Raw genomic sequence first — 16,372 nt, 5'->3', positions numbered from 1 at the left:
TTTATCTAAAAAAAATTCAAAAAATCCTTAAAATAAATTTCGCGCCTAAAATTTAAAAAAGATGAGGTTTTTAAAATGAATAATGATTATCAATAATATATTTATATTTAATAACATAATTTTACAATATACAATGAATTAATTAAATAAATATATTACAATTATTTTAGTAAAATGAACAAATAATAGGTCAAGTACGTGTCCGGCTTAAGACTAAAATAAATTAGGTATCGTACAGTGCGTAGCATTGAAGCAGAATAGATCTTGGATCTATTAATCAAGCATTTAATTAATATACATCATTAAAATAATAATAAACTTATGGATATATTTGTTGAGCAAAAGACTTGAGAATTTCAAAAGTCTTAGAATAATTTTACCAACAACAATTAGGCAGCTCAAGAACCGCTTTCAGAGTCCGCTGTCGAGTTGTCGTGGTTCTTGTAAGCAGAAAAGAACGCCAGTGCTTTCATCAACTGGTAGCTTTTGCTGATAGGAATGTTACTGTCATACAAACTCTTTGATGATTTACAGTCGACGTAGAACCACCAGTTGCATTTGAGAATCGTCTGGTCGAATAGCGTCGACTCGGGACACAGGAAACTCTTCATGATCAGACCCTGGTCCGTTAATGCGCAGACATGGAAGACCATGCAGCCGAGATCTTCATCGGCGTAGAGACCAGGAAAGTGTTTCTGGTCCCCGCAGTAAAAACTTGTGTCTGGTAAATCGACTCTGCTGGCGAAGTTGTCGTCGAAGTTTTTGTCGTAGCTCATTGGATAGTACTCGCGTGGCGCGTTCATAACTTTTGTTGTACCGGAATTGGTGTAGCTACTGAAAAAAAATGAAACAATAAATTAAAATCTGATGGTTGTTTAATTATTGAACAAAAGAAAAGATTTTTAAGCTCGAAAATAGCGGGGAAATTTTGAATTTAGTCTGCAAAGTAACCGTATTCAAGATTTTTTTAGAGAAATTGGAGGGAATGAGGATGATACTGTCTGGGTAATTTTATGATGAGTAGCCCGTAACTTTGCTCCTGTTGGGAATAACTCTATACAATATAAACGTTTTTTGTTCCTTACGATGTTCCCTAGTAGAAAAAATCCAAAAAGGTCCCGAGAAAATTTTTATTTTTCACTTATGACCCATATAAGGATAGATGAGAATGACGACGCGTGTACGTTCAAGTGGAAAGGGGCCCGTAGATTCACTTCGGATAGAAATAATTCTTCATAACATAAAAATTTTTTGTTCTTTCTAGTGTCCTCTAGTAGGGAAAAATATAAAATCTACTCAGAGAGTTAAGAAACAAGAATATTTAAAGTAATTTAATTTACGTTTTAATTGGAGCTTGCGTAGTTGTCGAGCTCGTCGTAGTAGTTCCCTGCTGCTTCTCCAGCAGCTGCTGTTGTCTGAGTAAAATGGCCGCTTCGAGAGCTTCAAGAGTGATGTTGCTAGCTTCTGCAAGAGCCTTCAGCGAGGTCTCCATTCCTTGAATTGGCGCCAGTGATGGCAATGACTGACGTTTTTCATTCTGCTGCTTCGATGACTCGAGAGCTTCCGCCGTGCTCGCTGGATTGAGAGACTGCAGAGTCATTTCATTAACCGACGCAATCATTTCATCATTCGGCAGTGGTAGCTATCGTGATAATCATCAATTAATTTACAAATAAATAAATACAAATATTAATTATCAAGTACCTGGATATAGTTGTCTTTGGATAACTGATTGTCCGACTCCTGACTAACAGCCGGGCTATGACTGATCCGATCAGTCAATTGGGCAGAAGACTCAGGCATCGCAATAAAAGGAAGCCCACTATTGCTAACTGACAATACACTTGTCAGAGGTTTTGAATCAGTGGCGATTCTGTTGTTCATGTTGACGACGCTCCCTGCTGGAGGTATCGCAGCAACGATATGCGGTAACGGTTGGCTGTATGAGACGTCATTGCTATTCACTACAATCGTCTGTGGTACCTACAAAGCATTTAAAAGCATGACGGAATAAGAAAGGAGAAGAAAATTGTCGAGTTTAATTTAAACTCGAGATAAGGCCGCGTCATCTTTAGAAAGTTTAAACCGGCAGAACTTATTGACGCTGCGCGACACGACCCGATAGTTAAAATATTAACATAGCGGATGGTTCATTTAAATATTTCATTATACAGGTTCATTATTTTAGTTGATTTAGCTAGACATGAATAATAAACCGCCGCGTGACTTAATTAAAGAAGACTATTCACCTGGACGCGCTTGGTCTGGAGACCTAGTGACTGAGGCATGACCTGCTGATGTTGGAGAGACAATTTCTGATATTGAGCAAGAGCTTCTTGCTGTTGCTGCCGTTGCTCTTTCAGAACTTTTAGAGCTACTGCTTCTTGTTGGAGCCTCTGTTGCTGACGTAGTTTGGCTTCGTACTGAGCACGTTGTTGCTGCTGTTGTTGGAGCTGCTGCTGTTGGAGTTGCTGTTGTTGCTGAAGCTGCTTCTGTTGGAGTTGCTGCTGCTGGTGCTGTTGTTGCATCGCCAGTTTCTGCTGCTGTTGCAATTTCTGTTGACGCAGTGCCGCAGCCTCTTGCATCAACGTCAAAGACGGAGCTGGAATAGTTCTCAAGGCCGTCGAGTTTTTCTGGACAACTAGTCGCTGATGTTCAGGTTGCGGAGCCATTGGCCTCGACGCACCTGGAGGCAGTGGTTTGAACGGCGGTACTATTTTCGCGTTAGTTCTCGCGTCATCTCTTTTGATGAACTAGAAATTTGAAATTTAAAATTAACCGCCGAATTAAATCACTGGCCTATAATTTAAAGTTCGTTAACTTGTTTAAATAAATCAAATATATTTATATAAATTATATGTAATCATAATTTTAAGCCAACTGACCCATGAGACATGTTATGTTTCGAAAAAAAAAAATAATATTTCATTGCAAAATTTAATATTTTTATTACCAGTAAAAAGGTAATTTAGTACTTTCATAAATATTGCTGAAATAAAAAATAAATAAATAGCATCTATAATTTATATTACGAAATATTTTATCGAAAAAAAAAGCTGTATAAATTAAATAACCAGTCAATAATTAAATTAAAGTCAACTTACCCCATTACCTATACCAACATTATTTCCGGCATCGTTTTGCACACTCCGTCTCTTGCTGATGTCCAAGTTGGATAGTGACTCCCGGAACCCGAGTTCATCGCCGACAGAAAAACCTGAAATTTATTATTCCAAGTCACGTGTCCGTACAAAGATCAAGTTATTACTTTTTAGCTCAACTAATTATTTTTACGAGACTAAACAATTGTGCAATGGATTTATGTCAATAGCATATATAAGGATAATGTATGTTTTATATTAATAGATATTTATATTAATTTACATACAAGCAAAACACTTTTTATGGCAATGAGACATTTTTTACACACATCTTTTATATTACTGATATGATGAGTTTTAATGTTTTATGAATTATTCATATCAATAAATACTGAAGATATATATATATATATTTTTTAATATTATATGAGATGAAAGATATCTAGGTCGAAGAGCTGTACCTGTCGTAATCTTTGTACACGGTGTAGATATTTACTTATTATTATGAAATATTTAACAAAAAAATTTTTTTAGTGTGAAAAAAATTTGTTTATTTATAGAAAAATATAAAAAGTGTTAGAAGATTTAATTGTTTGTGCAATCAATAGTATTTATTATACAAAGTATATTTACATGCAGCAAAGATGAATTATTTAAAAATTAGTGTGAAAATTTTAAATAAATAAATTTAAAGTTAAAAGTTTTTCAAAATCCGCGGGAATTTTTTTTACATTCAAAACTGTATGGAATTTTGAAAGTGCCCTCGAATTATTTCAAGGTCACTTGCAATGACCTAATTTAGTGATACTTAGTCATATATTCATGTGGTTAATTACAAATTTACACTGTAAAAAATCAGGAGTGAATGCGGATTTTATATAAATTCAAATTCAAGTTCCGGAGTTTTTTTAAAGATCATTTCAAATACGGAGTTTTTTCGGTTATCTGGATTTTAATTAAGCCCACATTCGCTCCGGAATTTTAATATTAAAATTACCAGAGGGAATTAAATAAATATACAACCATCCACTCTGGATTTAATCCGCGTTCACTCCGTGAATTTTTTACAGTAAACAGAGAAAAAAAATCTAAATTCTTCGTCGGACACTCACCGAGGCCGACGTAGCCTTTGACACCGCCAAGATTTCTTACTCGAAAGAGGGATGATTTTTTGAAGACACAGTTAAGCATGAAACCAAAGTCTGATTCCAGTACACAGGTACTTATTGTTTCTCTCCATGTACATCCTAAAACACCAAACCGCCATTTCGTTTTTTTTTTCCACATTTCTCTACATCTGCTACTGGTTTATCTGTTATTTATACTACTCTGTGCTATGATCTTTATTATAATTTAAAATTTTTAAATCCACAATCAAATAAATATATTTTTATTAGGAAATAATTAATTGCAGCTAAATGTAAGTTTTATTAATTACGTATCGCAATATTAGTACTTAAATAATCAATCAACACGTACTATTATATTTATTAGTAATCAATATAATTATAAGAGAAAGTAAATTTTCCCTTTCATCATAAGGCCACAATGATAATAACAATTATTGCAAGTACTAAGTGCCAATAACTATTTAGCAATTTAGCTACTTGTACTTTAACGTCTACATACATACATATATATGTATATATATTTAGTAAATAGCTTTGCATGTGTTTAATAATGTGTAATGATGCGAGTTACTCATATATGTTATTTGTATGATCATTAAATATAATTCTATGAGTAAGATCAGTAGACGACAAGCTCAGTAAATTTTTCTCATCGAGCGCAAATTACCGTTACTCGAAATTCATCATTTAATATTTTACCTGATACTTTAAATCAAAACCCAAGCTACCAATTGACGTCTTATAATTTTTATTTTAGAGTAAGTAATTTTAATTGCAGAAACTATCGCAGATTTATAAAAACTCGGCAAAAAAATCTATATATATTTATATACAAAACGGCGATTTACAATAAAACAGAGGTGTGCCATTGGCCATAGCCTAGTGACCTACTTGATGTGATTGTACTCCGATGACCTGACGACAATCTCGATGACCTGACAATGACCACCAACTAATTTTTTATTTAGAAATTTTATTTTAAAAATTTTTAATTTGCCGCGGAAATTTAAATATTAAATAATTGCCGCGTTAAATTTAAATTGTAAAATAATTTAATTATCAGTTATTTTTAGATGTCATTGACACTAGGATGGAAGTAAGTGAAATTAAATGACAGTATCTAATTAAGGGTAAGGATAAAGTTGACATGATATTTCCGGATATATATGACAACGTTTTAAATACCTTTCTATTTCATCTACGTATCACGCGATCGTCAATAAGTTTAAATATTTAATTCTTTAAAAATTTCATTGCGATTCCATTACGTTGACATTGTTTGTAATTATATATTTATATGTATATTATTATGTAGTTTAAATCACCCATAGAATATTTTTTTTTGCAGCCAACTTGATATAATTATTTATATATTTTTTTTACATGACCAATACAAACTATTAATTTCCACTTTCTAGTATGAGCCCCTGGCAATCTAGTTCGTGAAATGGACAGTTTTAATTTTATATTAAAAAAAAAATAAAATAGAAGCTTTGGTTTCTTTTTAGTTGTAAAAAATGAAAGTCCTTAGATATTTATTTGAAAGATTTTTGTGATATTATCAGTTATTATTATTTATATATTTATATACAGACTATTGAGAGATGTGTGAAATAGACGGACGTGTTAGTAATCAGAAAAGTAAGAATGTGTTTTTTTTTTTAGATATAAATTAAATGTAAAATAATTGTAGTCTGAGAAAATGTTTGACAGATTATAGCACAGAATAAAATATATATACATTTTACAGAAGAATAATTATTTTTTTTTTTACCGTTGATCAAATATTTAAATTTTCTTGTCGATGAGTTTTAAATAAATAATTAATTTTTTTTCTGAATTCGAGGACATTCTAGCGTACATTCTAGATCTTACGGTAATAAAACTCTTAGAGTTCTCATTTTTTTTTAAATTAACAATAATATATGTGCAATTTAATGTTATTTAGTGTGTGACTGATTATTTAAATGTAATTTACAAAGTAACAACGTTTAACCAACGGTAAAAAAAAATTTTCTTTTACAAAATTTAAAAAATAAATTTGATAAATAATCAATAATTAAATTTTTTACATACCAATCATCAGTAGTAATAAATAAGCCGTGAACTTCATATTTAAATTTAATTCACAATTTAAATAATCATAAATTTTTTTTTAAAATCAAATTAAATAAAAAAATATATATGCAGTTGATTATTAATATCACAAATAAAAAATATGTTGTTGAACAAGTGTTTGGTAATTTAGTAGGCGAATAAAAAGTACGTGCGACAGGTATCTCGTGTTCCCGATCACTAATATCGCTCAATGCCCAGTGAGAAGACAAGCACGCGTTGTACTTTGATACTAAAAAGGCCCCACCAGGTCCCACTTGAATTTATACACACTCAATAATGGCTGTTGGTGATGATATTGGTGCTGCATGTACACGTCGATGGAGTAAATAAGTCCCGCTGACCCACTCAACGTCTTATAAAAACTATAACGGGACAGTGGTGGCAGTGGCATGTGTGATGATGGCATATTATACACCAGCTCATTCAGAAAATATATAAAATATCTGGAGAGAGATCAAATAGTGGCCCAAAGATCATCGATCATCGGTCCTCGATCTTGGATCCTCAATTTTATTTGAATTATTATTTTAGAACACGCAAAATTATTAAAACCGCAGCGATTCTTTCTCATGGTTATAAAATTTCCTGACGTAATTTGATTATTGTTTAATTTAAAATAGTAAAATAATAAAAATTATGTGGCGGTTTTAAAATTTGTGGTGAATGTGAAATGAGATTAAGGACTAATTGCAGTATTGAGATTAGATATTCAGAGAAAGTATATATCCTCTGATGCATATTAATTTAATAATAATACTTGAATTGGAAACAACAAAAATTAGGGACTTTCTGATAAGCGAAATTTAAATAATAATAATATTTTTTTAAAAATAAAATACCTTTGCTCTGCTAGAAAGTTTTTTTTATTTTTTATTTTACTTACAAATTTTTTTTAATCGGGTTCCTTGTTACTCGTGATATTAAATGACTGATGTATTACATAAATAATTTAATGAGTATGAAAAAAATTAAGTTATTGATACGTCTAGGTAATTTACTATTTCAATTGATTGTATAAATTATCTTTCATTGTTACAAATGTATTAGTATAAAATAAATTATTTCTTCCGCTTCCCATCCTGTAACCACCAAAAAATATAAATAAATAAAATAATGAAATCAAAGGGTAATAAATTTTATTATCTAGTAACTTAGTACCTTTCCCTTCTTCTTTTTTGCTGGACAGCTATTACTTTTGTCGTCACTAGTATTTGGTTTTGAGTCATCGCTATTATTTTTAATTTCCCCATCGTCTGTTTCGGGAACTTTATTTACTTCAATGTCAGTACTTGCGTTTGTATGACTTTCTGTATCAGTACTTTTAATTATTGAGCATGAATTAACGCTATCGTCATTATTTTTTTGAGCTTCTATATTTAAATTACTATTTGATGAATTTATTGACTGAGATACTGGAAGAGGTTCATTATTATTTAATATTAAATTATTATCAATTGGTTTTACTTCATTTTCATTTGTAATTGATACTATTTCAGTACTTGATGATGATGTACTTTCTTTTATTTGACTTTCCATTACATTTTCTTCGATTTTACTTTCTTCTGCTCCATTTTCTATTTTTATTTCTACGATTTCATTTTTTCCATCAACTTGTAAATCTTTTGACTCTGAAGTTGCTTCCTCTTTATTATCATCATCAATATCAGTCGTTTCAGTTTTTATTTCCTCATTGGTCTCGACAATAGTCTCCGATAAATTATCTTGTAAATGCGCCAAGTCGTCTTTGAGCTGCTGGCAATCTTTGGACAATTCCTCCACCTGTTTGATGTCCACTTTGTCCAGCTTGGTGTTATGGACACTGGAAGCTGCGGTACCATTTACTGCTCTTAGTTGGGCCAGGAGTTCCGTCCGCTCGCGCTGAAACGCTTTGCATAACTCTTGGAGCAGCGACAACTTGTGATTCAATTTAGACATCTCGGTATCCCGGTTCTGCTTGTCCGCAGCCATTTCCAGCAGCGACGCGTGACTTTTTTCCCACCTTTGCTTCCATAAACTCGTTTCTTTTTCTAGTTTTATTATTTTTTTAGACATCTGTAATATTTATTAAATATATTAATAACATAGCAATCGATAATTGATAATAATTAGTTGTTGTATAATTACTTTCTCCATTTCTTCGTTGAATCCGCTGAAGACTTGATTACTTTTAGCTAACGCGTTTTGGAAATCGTCATATTTTTCAGTATACATGCTTATTTGACTTCTCAATCCTACTTCTGTTGCTTGTAATTCACTTATTCGTACTTGATATTCTGTTAATTTCTAAAAAAAAAAAAATTTAATCAAAATTTTAGAAATATAAAATTAAGATTTTAATTTTTACACAATAATGATTTTTCATTTAAAATTACTTGGTATTTTAAAGTAATCGCGGGATAATTTTAAATAAATAATAAAAAAAAAAAGTATTTAAAAAAATTGTACTTATAGTTTTTTAAATTTTCTACATGTGCATATTTTTAGTTTTTATTTTTTCGTAATCGATTTATTGAAAAAAAATCGAAAAATTGTTAATTGTCTGTTAATTTCAGGATCATATTTTTTAAATAATTATGGAAAGGATTTTCATAAGTTTTTTGTCAAAAAAAATTACTATCTGTAATTGAAATATTTTTCTACTGAAATCCAGTTTGAAAAAATAAAAAAAAAAAACTTACTAATAATAATTGTTGTTTTTCTTTCAGCAAAGTTTCTTTTTCTGCAGTCATTTCCATTTTGGAAGCAGCCATTTTAGCTTCTGCTAATTCTATTTCTAATTGAGCTTGCTGACGTACTTTTTCCAACTGCTGTTCACTCAACTCAATCCTTTCGCGTACTGACTTTATTTTTTCCCGCATTTCCAAGTTTTCCTCTCGCATTTTGCTGTTTTTTTCGGTATTCTGATTAGTAAGAGTGCTCATTTCAGCAAACGCACTTTGAAATGTCGCCGAAATTTCTTTTCTCTTTTCCTCCTCAAGACGTAGCTTCAAATCAATTTCTTCTTTTTGCGCCTTGTTGAGTTTCTGCAATTCGCGACAGAGATTTTCTAATCGCGAACGTGCCAACACAGCTTTTGATCGTTGCTGCTGACTCTGTTCATTTTCCTGCTGCAATTTATTCGCTCGTCCTTCAGATATTTTATACGCAACCATTAATTTACGATTCGCATGCATTATTTCTGAATACTTATTGCATACTAATTGTAATTTTTCGTCTAATGAGCTGTTTGATTTAAGTATTTCCGTTAAATCGTTACCGTGATTCAATGACGAATCTTTTTTCTTTGGTTTGCTGTGTTTTTTTCCATGCGTTCCTCCGCCCCCACTCAGCTGTCAAACAAAAAATCCAATAAATTTATTTAAATATTTGCTGAAAAATAGATTTACTAAATAACATACAGCAGAGGTTAATTAAAGTCATTCAAAAACATGTACTCACATCTTCATCAGGAATTGATGGCGGGTTATTTAAAACAGTATTCAAAACTGATAAACTCTCTTTGTCCAGTTCCATTGTTTTCTATTTAAAATACAATAAATAAATAAATGTTTACCCAAAGTTTTGTCGTTAATAAACTGCAGTATATATGCATCCGGTATTTCAATATATATATAGATATATTATTTTAGTTTTTAGTTCGTATTATCAACACGAGTATTTTTAAATTTAACTCTGGTGATATTTCATTTCTCTTATTTATTTACTGCTGATAATATCTTTCATCGATAATATTTATTTCTGCACATATATGTTTATAAATATATGTATAATATATATATTTATTTATGTTTATATCCATAAATAATTGTTATTTTTAAATTACGACCAAATATCACGAAAATTTATAATTTAAAAAAAAAAAAATTTTTGTTTTGAGAATTTTAATTTTAATTAAAAATTAATTAACGAGATTATTTTAAGTATTTCTAAGTATTTTAATTACAATTTATATAAAATTACTGGAAATATTAATTAAAGTAATTAAAATGTGTGAGGTAATGAAGCAAAGATTAAAAATGAAATGAAATTATGAAACAATGATAATAATAACAATAAAATACTTACGGGCGAAATTTGAAACTTGATATCAAAATATTAATTATGGGAATTTAATATATATGTATGGTAATTTTTAATTGAGGAAAAAACGTAAAAAATGAATGTAATGAATAATTGTATAAAGAACGTAATCGACTAAATGTGACTAAGTGAAGTAAAGAAGCATGAGTTGAAAGCCAAATCCATATAGTTATTTTGGGAATAGGCATATACATTTAAAGTTAGATTCGTCGAGGTTTAAAATCAAGTAGGGGCAGCGGGATCCACGCTGCCAAAACACTATCTTTCAATAACATTTAATGCGCAACAAGGGTAAATTTTATTTTCCCCATAAATAAAAGTTAAATTCAAAAACAAGGGTGGAATTTTCTACTCGAGTCGAAAAATTTTATTTCAATTTTACTTCTTATTTGTATTTAACTAACATGTTAAATTTTATTAAGTTTTCTCTGTACTTTTCCTTATTTCAGATTTACATGGAAAAAAGAATAGTGGAAAAATTACAGATTCAAATATTGGCAGTCCCTCTACTTTGAAACTGTAAAAATTACATTATTTTTGAGACTTAGTAATTATCAAATTTGAATAATTTTAGTAAAGAATGAGTCGAAATTTTGTCGTTTTCTTCAATGAATTTCTACAATAAGTCAAAGGTTCTAATAGATGACTTGTAATTCAATTCAAATCCTGCGTGCTCATTATTGTGAATTGAATAATTTGCTCCACAAAAAGTCACAGAATTCAGGTGGGTAAATTTGAATATTTATTCATACGAAGTTATTTTTAGAACATTGTTTCTGTCCGAATAAATTAATTGCAATTAAATGTGTAAGAAATATTATTATGCAAGTATGATTTTGACTTATCACATTATTTGAATTCATTTCCTCGTCATATTTGTAAATCTCTATTGTATTTTCATTATTAAATATTCAAAATTTTTAAAATAATCATAACAGATCCAGACATGCATACAGACAATTATTTATATTTTTAAATTACGATTCAATGGCCTACTAACAATACCTCATTAAATATGTTAATTAATAAATTATATTACACAGATATATTTAACCGCATACTTTTGTAATTAATAATTAATTATTATCGCTCCTTAGTTTTCTTGGTTCCCATGTGAAAGATAAAACAGGCTCCCTAAAATATTTCATACACAGAAAAGGATTTTTGCCGCCAAATTAATTTGCATTATGAATTAAAAATAATTAATTTCTTGTGTAAGTGACAAATGTTTTTTAGGGCCAGTAAAATGAGAGGCAAAATGGACATAACACAGTTCGGATCACTTAGAATTTAAAAAAAATATAAATTGGATTTCCAATAACTTGATATTAATTTTTTTTGAAAAATAATTTAATTGATAGTAAAAATTTTAGCTGACATTGAATTTATGATAAACTACCTTGAACTCACGATATTTATTTAATTTCTTTGTTTCTTTGTACCCAATAGTCATATATATGCATACATATTTATATATGAAATTATATATGACCATCAATGATGACAATCAGGTGCATATGTAGTCAGGTAAGAGAGTTGATGGACGCATGACAAAACTAATGCAATGCAGCAGGCGCCTTACGTGCTCTGCATTATTTAATAGATTAAATACAATGTGATTTATTAATAATAATTTGAACGCTCATGCACTCGTATTCTATAAATAATAATAATATAATATTCAAAACAAGGGATGTGTGATATGCGTGGAAATAAATGCGCATTGGTACAATAATTTCGCTTGTATCATGCTCACATGGATTATGATAGGCCAGCAAGATCGAATGTAATTGAAATGTAATAAAACTCGCGCGGTTTTAACACCAGGCATCAGTAAGGCACCAACTGTGTTTAAGAAATCATGAGATAACGTTTTTACGAAATTTTATATTTATCGCAGTAACGTTAATTCTGATTTTTTATTTTATTACAAATCTATTTACGTATTTTTTTTAAAGTAGTGACGTTAATTCTAATTACTTAATTATTACTTCAACAAAATTCAATATTCAAAGAATCAATTATTGTTTTTTATCTACGAATTTCGCTCTGAGCGATGGAAAAAATTTTAGAATAATGAGACTGTAATGTAAAATTTTAAACTTACCATTCATTTACTTGAATCACTACGAACGAAACCAGTCAAATAGTTCTGAGATGCGTTGGTAAAACTCAAAAGTGCGGAAACTAATTTAAAAAGTGTTATTTCATGTATACCAGCTGGTATATATTTAAGTAAATAGTAAATATTTTGAATAAATAATTAAAATGACGAGCACATTGGAACCATGGAACAATTCATTGCCCACATGGGATGTAAACACGACGATGACAACATTAACCGAAATCATGTCCACACAAAAACGTTTAACTTCTGTTCAATTAATAATTTTAACTCTTGTATTTTTTTTGGGTATTGTGGGCAATATATCTGCTCTGATTATACTTTTTTATAAAGACAAGGTATTTATATTCATATTTATATAATTTTTAAATATACATCCATGCAAAAATAAATTACTGCCCGAGTCAAAAAATTATGACAGTTTTTGTCCTTATATTCAAAAATTTTCCTTCAAATTCAAATCAGTCATAAATATAATTTTACAATTAACTTATTTATATAATTTTAAATTTACAAGTGATAAATGTCATAAAAACCAAAATTTATTTTAAAATACAAAAAAAAGAAAAAGATTTATTGGCGCTAAGAAATTTATGAATTTTTAAATTTTTTGTATCAAGTAAAAATTTATGTCTGAGTAGTCTCCTTGTATTTATATTAAAAATTATTAAATTTTTGACAATTATTTTTGAAAATTTATATATGTATATATATTAATATTATATATTTTATATAGAGACGAAATCATAAGCATTTGCTGATGCTGCGATGCCTGGCAGTAAATGATTTAGTCGCTCTTTTGGGACAACTGATTCAAATGTATGTGGCAACTTTTGCATCTTCAATAGCAACACAACAATATTTTTGTGCATTGAGAATACTCTGGCGTACATTTGGTCTTTTTAGCGGCGGTGTTGCTATCGTAATGGCTGTTGAAAGATGGCTCGCTTTAACTCGCCCGTTTGTTTATCAGAAGGTAAAATTAATTGTTTTTTTTTTTAATTAGAAAAAACACTTAGTCTACTATAATTATTCCTTCGAGTACGTGATTTTTGTTGTGGTTAATTATTATTATTTATTACGTTTTAAAAATACTTTACTGATTATTTATCAGTAGTGCTCGGGTCATTAATGAAGCATTAAACCATTTTAAGTCTCGTATTGTTCGAATAATTACAGTTATTAAAAATAATATTATGAAAATCAACTAATAAGACAATTTATACAACTTCTGTCATTATCATTATTATTTTTATTTTATTAACTGGGTTATCATTATCAATTGTTTAATAATAAATGCGCATGGGCATTAAAGTAATGACCTATTTGAATAATTGTTTTCGTATTTATTTTTTGTAAATACATAAATATGTAAGTAGCAATCTGTCAATGAACTATAAATATGTGGATGAATTCTATAAATATGTAGGGTAATAATAATAAATAATAATAATGTAAATGAATGTTAAGCCGATTGAAAATTTGCCAACGTAAACACTGGGGACGTTTTGAGAAATCATGTGGGTCCATAAATGATTCAACAAATATCATATATATTTTTTATTGTTTTACATTTTATTTAGCACGTGACGTATCCAAGGATTGTGCAGTTTATGGTAATATTTTGGATCGCTGCTTTAACATTAACGAGTCTGCCATTATTTGGGTTTGGACTATGGTATGATAATGGACAGTGTGCTCGTTATCGCGAGGCCAAACAGCCAGTAGATATTGCCTATGCGTATCTATCATTCTTTTTTGGTAAATTTTTTTTTTTATTAATGGTGTAAGATTACACTGTAAACAATTTGGAGTTAATTCTCAGTTAATGTGGATTTAAAATCAAATAAACTTCCCTTCGAAGTCAATTTCACTCTGAGAGAATTAAAATCCACTCAGTATTTAAGCTGCGAATTTTTTACAGTGTATTCATTTTAGTGACTTAGTAATTAATGTATTTGCTGATATTTAAATTTAATTGTTTTAGGAACTGTATTATGCTTGTCGATTGTTTGGTTCAATTTGGCGGTGTCAAGAGTGCTGGGTAAATTCAGTCAGAAAAATAAATTACTGCGAAGATGTTCGCGAGCAGCTTCACACAATAAAGCTTTTTCGTCTTCGAAATCATTTACGTTGGGAGAAATAGGAACGACTAGTGAAGAACGAGCATTTGCTAAATTGATGGCTGTACTTTCGACGTCATTCGTTATTTGCTGGATGCCTCATATGGTAAAAAATAATTAATTAAAAAAACGGAAGACATTTAATATCTTAAATAAATTAACCCGCGGTCTGATCAATTTATACCTATTGTAGTAATTTGTGAAAAGAAAAAAGAAGAAAAATTAAACGTAGTAATTTATCTCTTTTATTAAATGTTGAAATAAATAGATACCCTATGGTGAAATTGATAACAAGGTACAACAAGTATTATTGTTTTTATTATTATTGTCACGTTGTATTTACGTGATTAGTTTATTGAGCCGATGTCAATATTACTAAATACAATAAAAAATTTTTTGTTTTACCGGATGTTTAAATAGTAAATATTTAGATAGTGTAGACTTACATTGTAAAAAATCAGTAGTAAATTCGGAGTGATTACGGTTTATATTTAAATCCGCGTTTACTTCAATTTGGAGTTTTAACATTAAAATGAGCTTCTCCTCAGAGTAAACTTCACTCCAGGGGATTAAATGATTAAACATCGCTCTGCATTCACTCTGGATTTAACTGGCAAATTTTTTACAGTGTAGATAAAAGAAGCCTATGATTTAAATAAATTTTTACCTTTTACAGATTACTATACCTGTGGCTCAATATTATTTGAGTTTAAAAGAGGCAACAAATTTCATTAAAAAAAGTGTTAAAGTATTTTTTCAAACGGCTGATATACTACTCGGTGTCCACTTTACTCTGGATCCATATTTCTATGTCTTATTACGCGTACCGAGTAATAAATTTTCATTATTGAAACATTTGTGCCATATTTGCTGGCCAGCACGAAGCCGCTCAAGCTCTTCAAGTGGTAAAAAATTTAATATTTATTTTTATATAAATAATACTCCAACTCTGTTATTATTATCAAATACTCATCGTAAAAAAAGATATTTATCAAATTGAATCCTTCTATTTTTCCCTACAGATCATCATGATCATGGAGAGGATCCTCCGACGCCAATTACCGAAGTACCACTCACTTCAATTATCGTCGAACATCAAGATTTACTTCACTGTGATAAAGTAACGCTGTAGATTTCAATTTATTTATTTATTATTAAATCAACGGATTTTTTTTTTTTTTTTTTTTATTATTTAAGAGACTCGAAATTTGTTTCTTACGAATGATCTTTAGGCTGTCAATTTGCTGGCGCTATTATTTTAAATGTTAACTAAAATAATTTATTTATTAAGACTGAGGCAAAATCGACATTTAAAAACAATCTACTGCTGACTTGTGATTTTAATCGTTAATTAACTTTAGTTAAAATTATAAATGTTTAGTTTTTTTTTATATAAAAATTAAGACTCCGTTTTGTCTTTTCGATCTATCCTACATAAATTTCAGGAGTTATTAAATTCTACTACTGTATAATTTAATTTTCAAGTATCTATTAAAGGTCAATGTTCCTCTAAGTGCTAATCTAGTCATAAAAAAAAAATTAATTAATCATAAATTAAGAAAATTGTAATTTGTCTAGAGACAAATATATGTACTTATTAATAATTAAAAACAAATAAATAAATGATGTAAATAAAAAATAATACACTGATACATAATCTTATAATTATAAATATATTTTATTTTTTATTAACTA

At 29.4% G+C, this 16,372-nt stretch overlaps 3 protein-coding genes across 4 annotated transcripts; 1 reads left to right on the top strand and 2 right to left on the bottom strand.

The window, feature by feature from the left end:
- Positions 1-51: 51 nt before the first annotated feature.
- Positions 52-6,649, bottom strand: LOC103569465 (uncharacterized). 2 transcript variants are annotated; one of them, XM_008546776.3, is made up of 7 exons: positions 6,308-6,649; positions 4,214-4,348; positions 3,105-3,217; positions 2,250-2,753; positions 1,705-1,983; positions 1,341-1,642; positions 52-834 (listed from the first exon to the last, which is right to left on the bottom strand). In XM_008546776.3, exons 1-7 carry the CDS (start codon positions 6,342-6,344, stop codon positions 399-401), a joined length of 1,806 nt encoding a protein of 601 aa, XP_008544998.1. In that variant the 5' UTR covers positions 6,345-6,649; the 3' UTR covers positions 52-398. The 2 variants fall into 2 exon arrangements, with proteins under 2 accessions (XP_008544998.1, XP_008544999.1); XM_008546777.3 differs by lacking the exon at positions 4,214-4,348 and having other exon boundaries at positions 6,308-6,648.
- A 550-nt stretch (positions 6,650-7,199) lies between these two features.
- On the bottom strand, positions 7,200-10,556 carry LOC103569467 (alpha-taxilin). The gene is made up of 6 exons (XM_014441726.2): positions 10,415-10,556; positions 9,788-9,868; positions 9,028-9,678; positions 8,474-8,632; positions 7,508-8,401; positions 7,200-7,428 (listed from the first exon to the last, which is right to left on the bottom strand). Exons 2-6 carry the CDS (start codon positions 9,860-9,862, stop codon positions 7,408-7,410), a joined length of 1,800 nt encoding a protein of 599 aa, XP_014297212.2. The 5' UTR covers positions 9,863-9,868; positions 10,415-10,556; the 3' UTR covers positions 7,200-7,407.
- Positions 10,557-12,151: 1,595 nt separating this feature from the next.
- LOC103569468 (rhodopsin, GQ-coupled) lies at positions 12,152-16,293 on the top strand. Its single transcript, XM_014441730.2, has 6 exons — positions 12,152-12,892; positions 13,291-13,530; positions 14,138-14,315; positions 14,542-14,783; positions 15,354-15,582; positions 15,700-16,293. The coding sequence occupies exons 1-6, from the start codon at positions 12,698-12,700 to the stop codon at positions 15,807-15,809; spliced, it is 1,194 nt and encodes a 397-aa protein (XP_014297216.1). The 5' UTR covers positions 12,152-12,697; the 3' UTR covers positions 15,810-16,293.
- The last annotated feature ends 79 nt before the right edge of the window (positions 16,294-16,372 follow it).

Source organism: Microplitis demolitor, chromosome 7 (assembly GCF_026212275.2).
Source record: "Microplitis demolitor isolate Queensland-Clemson2020A chromosome 7, iyMicDemo2.1a, whole genome shotgun sequence".
NCBI lineage: Eukaryota > Metazoa > Arthropoda > Insecta > Hymenoptera > Braconidae > Microplitis > Microplitis demolitor.
This window is presented reverse-complemented; position numbering and strand designations above follow the sequence as displayed.